Raw genomic sequence first — 11,359 nt, forward strand, 5'->3', positions numbered from 1 at the left:
ATGTAAATGTGTTTATGATACATAATAATGTATTTTTTTAAAGTAGAGCATAAAATACCCTGCTATGTTTGCAGCTAATAGCCAAGAGAACTTCCCCTTTAAGACTCCACATATAAAAGGAACAATAGAACTTCCAACAGAAGAACCCCAAATTAATCCTCAGCCTTCCCTTGCTTTCCACCTATTTGTCCTCCCAATCCTATCTAGCGCTATCTATCCCATCCCATGCTACCTACCCTTCCCCTCTTCTACCCCCTCCCCCCATGTCACCACTTTCTCCCCCCTGCGCTCCCCTCTGCTTTGACATCTGGGTATCTACATCTCCACACAAACAGACCCACCTGTCATCCCTAGGCCCTAGATTTGTCTCCTCTCCTTTGGATCCGCCCAGTGGAAATCACTTCATCACAAATGGCCTCCGGCCCATTGTAAACTATCCCTAGGGGCAATCCAGGTAGGACTGGTCCTTTCCCTTACAGCACCAGGCAAGCCAGAAAGGAGTAAGGAGTGGAAGGCAACATCCAAAAATAAAAGCCACTGTGAACTTAGATAATTTGCAAATTACCTTTAACATTGCTGTAACACAGTTTTCAGTAACAATTCAAAGAACAAATTGGATATGAAAAAAAAGTGAGCAAAGCTCTTCGAAATTATGAAATTGATTCTGTTGGCCTCCTCCATAATTATAATGGCTTCCATACATTTAACTGGGCCCTGTGCCAGACATTCTATATACATTATCTTACATAACCCTCCCGATGACCTGTGAAACAACTTTTATTATGCCCATTTTCCAGGAACAAAATTGTTGATCTGAGAGGTCAGGTTATGCAAATTTAAAAGGTTAGTGAGTAGCAGGTCAGGGTCTTGTGGTCTTTGCACTAGGCCTCATGGCCTCACACAGGTCTTATACAAGGCTTCCAACAGTAAGTATATCGGAACTTAATGTTAAACCCACCTGTCAGCGGGTGGTAGAAGTAGAATTTTGTAACACAGCTATTCAGTTTACATATACATTTACATCTTAAATGAAAAACACACGTCAAAATTAACATTGTAGAAACTGCCACATTATCCGACATCGACGGCATGTGCAGTGATATTCAGGATCAGCGTAGCCCTGGTATGTCACAGTTTAAAACTTTGTTACAAAAACTCCTCAATGCTGTGTACTAATGGTGATGATAACTGTTTACAAAACACTACCTATCGCATAAAAAGAAGCTTAAAACTCCGTATCACGATGCAAACACAGTATGAACTGAGAGAAATGTTTGGTGTATTCATTTCAACAGTAAGAGACAATTTAATAATTTACTCCAGCTAGGGTGTGCAAGGGTTATATTAATATGGTACCATAAAGACCAACAGTGACCATTTTGGGGGGGCACATTTTATTTCTTACTATTCTAGTAAATTTATACTACTCCATATTTCTAAAAGTTGCCTTTCCCCTCATTCAAGTATGGAAAACACAGAAATAAGCACAGAAATAGGAAAGACACAAATGCAGAAGTTACAACCACAACTGTAAAGTGATCATAAAACACCATTCGATTTCTTTGAATAGGCACATCAGTTAGATTCATTCATAGCTAACAATTTTTTTATCTTTCCCTCCAACACTACCATTGTATACTCCTTTTTTTCTGCATGAAAATAATTAAATCTCTAATTTCTTCAAAGGCAACAGTAATCATTCGTTCACTAGCGCAATAAACTTTACTGAGCCCTCAGAAGTACTAGTCTCTTTGCATAAGAGAAAAAAAATAGAGGTAAGTCCTTGCCCTCCCCAGCTCTGCAGGTGAGACAGCCTGGTGTAAACAGCCCAAAACAGTGGCTCAGTGCTGGCATAGAGGTGAGAACACAGTATTACAGAAGCACAGAGGGAGGATTAATAGAGCCTGAAGCAATCGGGAAGCTTTACCAAAGGGGGTGTGTTGAAATTCGGCCTTTAATGATAAACAGGAGCTTTCCAGAGTGTGATGAAGGAAACGGGAGAGGCAGCCATTCGGGGCCATAGTGCAAACAGGCGCTGATGAGCAGAAGAACACGGGGGCAATAATGGCAAGAAAACAGTGAGCTGCTTAATGCGACTATGACCAGGGTTTGAGGAGGCTGTGTGGGATGTGCAAGTAAAAAGAAAAAATGGGCTAAAAATCCAACAACTCAAGTCGATTAAGGTGCTTAAATGTATGGAAGACTATGCATACATTAAGTTATTTCAAATACATACATCAATGAGGGAAATGTTCAGGGTGAAATAAAAAGCACTTGCGTGTGTCTAATATTAACCAAAATGTTAACGTGAATCACCTCTGAGTGGTGAAATTATGTGTAATTTTGTTTTAATCTCTTTTTGCTTCTCTGCCTTCCAGATTTTCTGCATTAAGCATGCATTGCTTTGGCAATTAGTGGGGAAATGTGTACTAAAATAGAACAATGTAAGATAGGCTCAGATGGTGGCGTGCTAAGGAATTTGGACTTTATTCCACAGAAAATGAAGATTTATTTCAGGCAACTGATCGGGGGGAATGAGGTGAGCAGATTTACATTCTAGGGAATTAAATGTTGTTAAGGTGTGCTTACTGGATTAAAAGGATTTGAGGCTGGGCAAAAGGTGTGGTGGATAAAACTAAGGTGGTCACCATGCGGATGGGAAGCACCTATCTGGGGTAAGATAGATAGGACAGTTAACTGAGAACGGGGTGTGGGGAAAGGGCAGAGTATGAGGATAACTCCAGGTTTCTGGGCAATTGGTTAGATACAGATATTAGGGGCTAAATAATAATAACAATAACAACCATAACAATAATAGCAATAACAACAATAACATTTACAGACAGGATGATGAATTCAGTTTTATGTGTGACGTACCTGGAGGACATGCAGGTAGAACTTCTAGTAGGGAGTCTGAAATTTGTGTCTGGGTTCAGAAAAAGTGGATCTAGAAATACAGACACATGGAAGATGGTAAAGCCATGGGGTTGAACAAGCTCCTGCAGGCGAAGTAAAGAGTGAGAAGAGATAGCTGGGGCTGGCACCTCAGGAAGTGCTAAGTCATCGCAGCAGTGGAAGTCAGAGAGTCAGAGAAGCTAGAACATAGTAGAGTTCTTTTTGGGCACAGGATGATCAGAGATAGGACCAGGGCAAGGGGAAAATGTTTTACCGTAACTATGCAATCACCAACAGAAAACAACTGCAGAACCTGGTCACTCATAGGGCGTGGAAAAGACAAAAGGCCCACACAGAACAGAGAGAGGCAAGTGGCAACCTGTTGAGATAGAAGGTGGAGTGGGCAGAGGCAACACACTCAGTGAGACTGTTCTGCACAGGGGGAGAAGTTTTGGAGGCTGTTAAAGCTGACCTATAGTTTTTTTTTCCTAAGAGAGTGACTTCTACCTTCTCTTTTTACAAACAAGGAAACTGATGTCTCCAGAGAGGTGTCCCAGGTCTCAGGGTCAGGTGCTGACAGGTTTAAAACGAGAATCATTTTCCAAACCACTACGGTTTAGTTCACTACACATTAACATACTGCCTCCTGTACAAACACAAAAAGAAGCCTCACCAAAAATATCAATAATGGAATACAATAAAACAAAATGAATTTATCCTTTGACTTGAGTTTTGGAAATGACTTCTTGCAGTATACAGCACTGTTATGTTTTGGTCCACCACCCCTTTTCTTTCAGCTACTTTCCACAAGCCTTTGATTGTGTGGAGATTTCCAGTCCATTGATCCTACCACTTTTCATTCTCCCCAATCATCTTGATTTCCTCTCCACTTACCAGCTTTTGTTCTACGGCCAGTCATTATAATAATATCTTCATTGCACACATCCACAAGTCTCTTTGCCCTATTATGTTATTATACCCACTGGATATTCTGCAACTCTTGTTAAATCTTTCTTTTCACTTGCTCCATGCTTTCACTATGTCAATGAACACAACAATCAAGTGGCTGGTTTCACTTTAAATTTGTCACCAGAAACTTAAATGGGCTCTTTAAGGCAGCCAGATAAGCTTACTCCCCAGTTCATGCATTCTCTGTATTTAACTATTCACACCTTTTTTTCTCCTCCACCTTCCACCACCTCCTACCAAATCCTCACTCTCAGTGGATCACCTTGCTTCCTATTTGAAGAAAACTAAAGCAACCAGGTGAAAACTTCAACAGACTCTCACCATCTCAGTTATCCATCTCCCAGGAACTGCACCCACACACTTTGCCCTATATCTATGCTCTTCTCTAAATTAAAGCAATATCCCTTCCCTGTGCACTAAATTTGATACTCTATCTCTCTAACATCACTAACTTTTCTTTCTCTACTGAATCATTCTCATGTGCATGCACACATGCTGTTATTTCTCCCATCTTAAAAAAAGACTTTTGTAATACTACTATGCCCATTTCTTGCGCTCCCCTTTGCACAAAAATCCTTGAAGAGCTGTCTATGCTCACGTATCCAATCCCTTCCTCCAATTTCCTCTAAACACATTCTAATTCATTTTATGCTGCTTTACCTGCTCTTTTCAAGGTTACTAGTGACACCCCATTGCCAAATTCCTGGTCAGTTATCAGTCTTCATTTTACTTGACCTTCCAGCAGCAGTGGACACAGCGAATGAATCCCTTCCCTCTGAAACTCTTCATTGGCTTCCAGGGTGTCAGAGCCCCTGATTTTCCTCCTATCTCCCTGGCAGCTCCTTCTTGGTCTCTTTTAATGGTTCCCTCACTTCTCCCCAATCTCTCAATGTCTGAGTACCCCACAGTTTAGTTCTTGCTCCTCTTCTCTATGTACACTCATTCCTTGGAGATCTCATTGGTCTTAGGCATTAGATAACATCCAAATGCTGAAAAACCCCTACTTTATATCTCCAGTCAGACATCTCTAGGCTTACCCAACATCTCCAGTTACATTTAACCTTTCCAAAATGTTATTCTTCTCCCCTGACTCCCCAGACTTCTCTACCTTGAAGACTTCCACACTTTAGCCACTGGCAATTCAAACTTGGTCCAATCAGAAAAGATGGGATCACTTTTTATTCCTCTCTTTCTTGCAGCTACCATATCCATTCCATCAGGAAACCCTATCAGCTCTAATTTCAAATACATCCAGAATCTGACCGCCTTCCATCACACCTACTGCTACTACTCTGATTCCGTGTCTGGTTGTGTGTCTTGCTACTATCTGATTCAAACCACCACCATCTTTCACCAAGGTAATTGCTTACTAACATACTAACTAGTCTCTCTGTGTCCACCCCAGCTCCAGTAAATCAGTTATACTGATCCTTTTGAAAGGTAAATCAAGTCACATCACTCCTCTGTCAAAACCCTGCAAAGACTCCCCATTTCAGAGTGCATGCCAAAGGACTTACAATGGCCTATAAGACCCTACTTCATGTGAGCCCCTGTATCCACAGTGACCTCATCTCCAACCACCTCCCACTGTTCACCCCATTTCACCTGTGCAGGCTCCTCACTGTCCCTAGCATGCCAGGTATGCTCTTCCCTGGAACTTCGCGCTAGCTGTTCTCTCTGCCTGAAATGTCATCCTCCTAATGCCCACACAGCTAACTCCCTCACATGCTTCAGGTCTTTGTTCAATTGTGACCATCCTAGTGAGGCTTTATCTTACCACCTTATTTAAAATGCTCACAATTGCTGCCACCCTCAGAATTTTTAAGTCCTTTTTACCCAGTTGTAATTTGTTATGCAGCTACTACCTTGAAATATACTATAGAATTTATTTATTATTTGTCCGTCTCCTCCCACTAGAACTCAACCTCTAAAAAAGAAAATACTTTTGTCTATTTTGTTCACTGATGTATTCCTGGCACACAGGAAGTGCTCAGTTACACCTGTTGAATGACTAGATCTATTTCTCCTAGAGGAACATAAGTAACTCCAGGCTAGACAAATGCTTTAATCATCTCTGTACCATATATATGTATCAGACTAAAATATATATGCATTTTATATCAGCCTGACGATTAGACTGTGTTCTAGACAGGTACTCATTTTCCTCATTGGCAGGGTGGCAGCCAGATGCACTAACACAAGGCCGAACACTGATGCACATTCTCAGGGGAGTTCTCACCTGCCTCTAAAACAGTAAACAACATAGATGTCAAGAGATCATCCAATCTGTGAGGCCTCATAAGTGAGCAGTCAGAAAATGGGAAAGTCGCCTTGTCTTTACATATTATATACTCCTCACCACAGCATTCTCATAAATATATCCCTACAGACTTCCCCCAAGCTGTTGTTCATTCCTGATAACAGCTAAATCAATTGACCATATTGCACTGGTTTGTTTCAATGTGTTTGTTTACTAGCTGGAGCCTGAATTAAGGGCAGGATTATTTCACGGTGCCTGGCTGCCTGGCCCTCTTCCAGCTCCCTCTTCTCCTAGTCTTTCACTGTGCAAAATGGCAATCGCTCTCTACCTCTGCAAGCACAAGAGCCCTGAAAGTTATTTACTCACATAATTCTCTGTCCTTGTGAGTTTCTCTGCCTTCACTGTTTGAACTCTGTTGCCTGAAGTTCAGTAAGTGCCTGTCACAAATAACTATGCCAAATGCATCTATATTCCTTTTAGCTTCAGTTACTGTCTTAGACAATGTTTGTCCCTCTTTTTGTCATGTTACTGTGTGGCAAGTGAAAAACGTGCTCCTATTTCAGCAAGCACAAAAAGATAGCATGAACATGTCTTTATTTAGAATGTCACTTTTGGGGTATTCTTTTTGGTTTGCTCTTTATTAACCAGAGTTCCACTGTTATAAAAATTATAATAATATGCTACTCCAAGTCTTGGACTTTCGCAGACAGCTTCTACATTCTCTAAGCAACCAAAATGCATGGTTCCTAATTAAAATATTCATAAGTGAAATCTACAGAATCTCCACGTGGTATGCTAATGCCTTTGCTTAAGTTTCTAGGGTTAAAAATGAAACCCTTTGCCAACAGGAAAAACAGGAGTTTTTGAGTCTAGAGTACAAATACGTTAAACCGCATTCCACAGTATGTTATTTTCTTTCCAGAAAATTCTAACACCATATAATTACTTTTGTATGGAAAATGAATAATGTAAGCCTCTAAGGCTAAAAACAGCCAGACAGAAGCCATCCAAATCGCATAGGCCTTTCCTGAAGCCACATGAAATATTAAACTAGAAAATATCTCTGTAAAGACAACCTATGGAAGAAAGGGATTGGATTATTATTCAATAGAGATGCAGCATAGTGAGGAAGAAAGTTACATGAAAAATAAAGTGTTTTCTGGTTACGCGTCAGGGTTTGTGTGCTTCAGAGAAACTGTAATGTTGGTTGAACCCCAAAATATCACAGAAAAAAATACCTTCTAGGACCTTCCAAGCCTTCTGGTTAAAAACAACAGCAAAAACAACAATTAAGCTCCATCCATTGGGACAGAAATGGATTGCTATAGAAAAAGTGAAACCCCACCTGCATGGGAATTAAGCCGCAGCTTAGTCTCCCAATAGAGAAAGAAAAACGAGCTCCACTTGGGTTGCTTGGTAGAACTAATCTCAGTAAATACAGCCAGTGGGTTTGTGTGTCGAGGAAGGGGACCAGGGTGGAGCGCACCTCATAGCTCTTCCCTCAAAACTGCCCCGAAACTGTGAAAGCATCCGCGCCGCAGGACCTTGCTTAGCCGGAAGAAAGATGGTACGGAACAGAACAGCCCACCTGGACTCGGAACAAGCCGCGACTTGCGGCAGGCAGTGCGGGCTGGTGGCCTGTCACGTCTACATCACCACCCCTCCTCCCCGCCGTCGAGTGTCTGGGTCTCTGGCTCCAAGCTCCGGGGACTTAGGACTCAGAGACCTGTGAAGGTTCTCTCTCTGCCCATGATAGAGAACCTTCCAAAGACGTTTTAACGGGAGTAATTCCCGCTCTGGCAACATCTCCGCAGCCCAGAGAAAGCAGGCTGACCCAGCGGGCGCCAGAACCCAAGTCTGGACAGCCTGCCCTGGCTGGCCCCACCACCGAACCCATCCAGCCTACATCCCCAGCGCCCCGCCCGCAGCCTGGCAGCCAGTAGGGGCTTTCGGGGAGTGCAACCAAGGGTTGACTTTCCACTAAGTAAACAGCCATTTTAGCTCCCTCTGGTCGTAAATAAACCAGGAGTGAGTGGGCTGGCGCCGTCTAGAGCGCTCACCGGTCCCCTCTGCGCCTTTGCCCCGAAGGCTGCGACTGCTTCCAAACTCCTAGGAGGAACCAACGGGGCCCCATTTCTCTTCCATGGTTCAGCACCAAGGACAGCACACATACTTTTCACCAGTGGCCGCACGGCCCAGAGAGTGGCATTGGCAGCACAGGCAAGGCTGCAGGTGTCCGGCTGGCGCTCCCTCCCGCATCCCAACCCTCTCCGGTGCCTCGAGCAGGGCAGCCCACGGTGTCTTACTTTTCTGGCTGGAGTAACCCGGGTAATAGCCATAGTAGCCTGTGATTCTTAAGATCCGGTCCTCGATGGTGGCCACCCCGTTGGGGGCCGCCTTGACATCCATAGAGAGCGCCCCACGGCGGCCCCAGGCGCAGCTGGGCGGAGAGGGCAGCCGGGGGCCCGGGAGCTGGTGCAGGTACCACCGCCGCCTTCGGTGTTGATGCTGCAGCTCGTGCTCCTGCACCCGGGCTCTGACACCACCGCCCAGCGCAGCACGGGCTCCGCATCACAGCGGCGGCAGCGGCGGTAGAGCGGCCCCCACTCGGCCGGCCTCTCCGTCAGCCTGGCAGCTCTCCCGCCCGCCACCCGGCGTGCTGCTGCCCGAACAGCGCCCCCTCACCTCCAACGCCCACCACAGCCGGCCGGGTGTGGGCTCTCCACCTGGCCGCTGACTCTCATCATTAACCCTTTTGCGCCCCTTTCCCAGAGAGTAGGCATCCCCCAACCCACCTGACCAAAGGGATGGTTGGCCAAGGGGCGTGAGAGAGAAGGTGAGATGGTGGTAGGGCCTCAGGGAGAAGGGATGGGGTGGGGGGTGGGGGGAGACAGGGCTGTTAATGTGAAACGTGCACACTGTAGCTCTGGGGCAGTGGGGGTGGTGACCCCTCGGGGCGCCCTCGGGACTTGGTACACTTTGGGCGTCTACACCCCCTGTGCTCATCTGATGGGTAAGCGTCTGCAGTCGTTAATCAGTCCTTGAAACTTGCCGAGAAGATGGAGACTCTTTTTAAGAAATGAAAAGAAAACGAAGCCCCGGCAGGTGGTACATGGAGTGATTATCCAGGTATTATGGACACAAAGACTTTAAGAGATCAAGCCATCGAGTCTGACAGGCCAGGTCAGGGCCCTCCAATCCCGCCCCCCACCCCAATGAAAACATCAAAGGCTCGAGAGATGCAGCTGTGCGCAGCCTGTGGGCCATTCCTAATGCCCTGAGGAGAAATGATTGTCTTCTTTATTGCCAAAAACATCAGAGGGGAGCCCATCTTGCTGTGACTACCTGGGCCGGTGAAAGCTCTAGCTACAGGCTAGTGACTTTCCTCGAGGCTGTGTGTTGAGAGTGAACACCTCCCCCTGGTGTGACTCTGCTTTGGCGACAGAGCCGCGCGCTAGTGAAGAGCAGTGGGGATGATTCCTGTATTCGTACTTTGCAGTCACAGCCTCCTAAATAATCTTCAAAGTTTCATCTCAGAACTAAAGGGTGTGTGTGGGTGCAGAGTGGAGTGTCAGCTCTTCAGTGTCCCCCTTCCATCCAGAGCCAGTGTGAGACATGCCTGCCGGATTTCAAGTTTTCTAGAGTTTGTGGGGGCAGGGAAAAGCAAAAACATGTGGACTCCAGTGCCCCTCAGAAACCTCCAATCCATCTATCACAGCTTTCTGCCTTCAAGCATTCTCCACATTGTGTGTGAATACTTCAGAAGGAAGAAATATGCAAACTTTTTCGAGTGTATTAAAATGCAGGATTAAACTTCACAATGTAGCCCTGGCTGACGTAGCTCAGTGGATTGAGCATGGGCTGTGAACCAGGCATCGCAGGTTTGATTCCCAGTCAGGGCACATGCCTGGGTTGCAGGCCATGGCCCCCAGCAACCGCACATTGATGTTTCTCTCTCTCTTTCTCCCTTCCCTCTCTAAAAATAAATAAATAAAATCTTTAATGTGCTGAGGGTTTTCATCCAGATACAAAGCATAGCACAGGATTTTGAGAGTGGAGTGAACCTGAGACCATTGTGCCTGGGAGAAAGTTCATAAAGAAATATACTTCCTCCCACATCTGCTCATCGGGCTGGGAAAGATGGAAGGGTGGAAGGAAGGGAAAGTTCAGAAAGAACAAAGGAAAAAGCAACTCTGTGCCACGGTCAGGGACTGAACATTTAAAGCAAATAAATAAAAAGATAATGCCTGCTCAGTCTACCAGTTTGACAAATGCAAATACAAAAATTTCAATTTACAAAATGTAAATTATCAATGTGCCTATCAAATTTAGTCTGAAAAAAATAAGGAGAGATATAATTAAACAAATAACAATTGAAGGTAGTTATTCAATTAATAAAATGGTTTCTCATAGTAGCCAGATTCGCATAGTAAATCAATTCTCTAGTAAATCAAACAGTAAATCAATTTTCCAAGTAACTTATAACTTGACTTACAAAAATTTGGTTTGCAAGCAACTTTACAGCAATGTTTCTGACACATTAAGCACTAGGCATCTGGTAGTTCCAAGGGAGTTTTGATATCTAGAACATATTTATTTTGATAATCTGTTCTAGTCAGATTGGATATTTATACTAACTGAGTATACAAAACTTAGCTATTTGTGTTGTAAAACTGCCAAATCATTTGTAAAATATTTTGTGTGACAGTCACAGTCTCTGTGTTTGATGCTAAAATAACTATACCAAGTAATAATATTAAAAACTAAATATGATCACTGGGTATAAATTCTATTCAAAGATATATGTTCTGTCATAAAATCATTAAGTACTACATCAGCCTTTATACGTTTGAAGGGTTAGTGAAACGAGTTCCACACAATCTAGTCTTCCTCACTTTGATTGGCAGCCAGTGGTCAGAAAAACTACGGATTAAGTCTTTTTTCACAGCAGGAACAAGTCACTTAACCTTTTCGACCACCTATTCGGAGATACCAATGAAAGATGCTGAAAAAAGAGAATGTGATCATTTTTTCCCTCTGGTAAACTAATAGAGTGTACCTTCCTCCTTGAGCTAAGAGTAACTTGGCTGCATGGAGAGCCAAGAATGTTTCAGTTTTAATACCGAAGAGCCAGTATTGCCCAGTACAATCATCAGTGCTGTTTACCCAACAAGAAGTTGACCCAATGTAGTTTGCACAATTTGTGTTTAAAAGCACATGGCATCTAGGAAAATG

At 44.0% G+C, this 11,359-nt stretch overlaps 1 protein-coding gene across 1 annotated transcript in view; it reads right to left on the reverse strand.

Annotated features, from left to right (window-relative positions):
• The window catches only part of SLC35F4 (solute carrier family 35 member F4), a 157,197-nt gene extending 148,580 nt beyond the window's left edge, over positions 1 to 8,617 (reverse strand). The window contains exon 1 of the mRNA XM_045823079.1: positions 8,431 to 8,617. Coding sequence (XP_045679035.1) covers positions 8,431 to 8,533 — 103 coding nt within the window. The 5' untranslated portion in view covers positions 8,534 to 8,617. The remainder of the gene's footprint in view (positions 1 to 8,430) is intronic.
• Positions 8,618 to 11,359: the final 2,742 nt, after the last annotated feature.

The sequence above is a fragment of the Phyllostomus hastatus genome, unplaced genomic scaffold (genome assembly GCF_019186645.2).
Source record: "Phyllostomus hastatus isolate PE091 unplaced genomic scaffold, TTU_PhHast_1.1 phas_scaffold_501, whole genome shotgun sequence".
NCBI classification, from domain to species: Eukaryota; Metazoa; Chordata; class Mammalia; order Chiroptera; family Phyllostomidae; genus Phyllostomus; species Phyllostomus hastatus.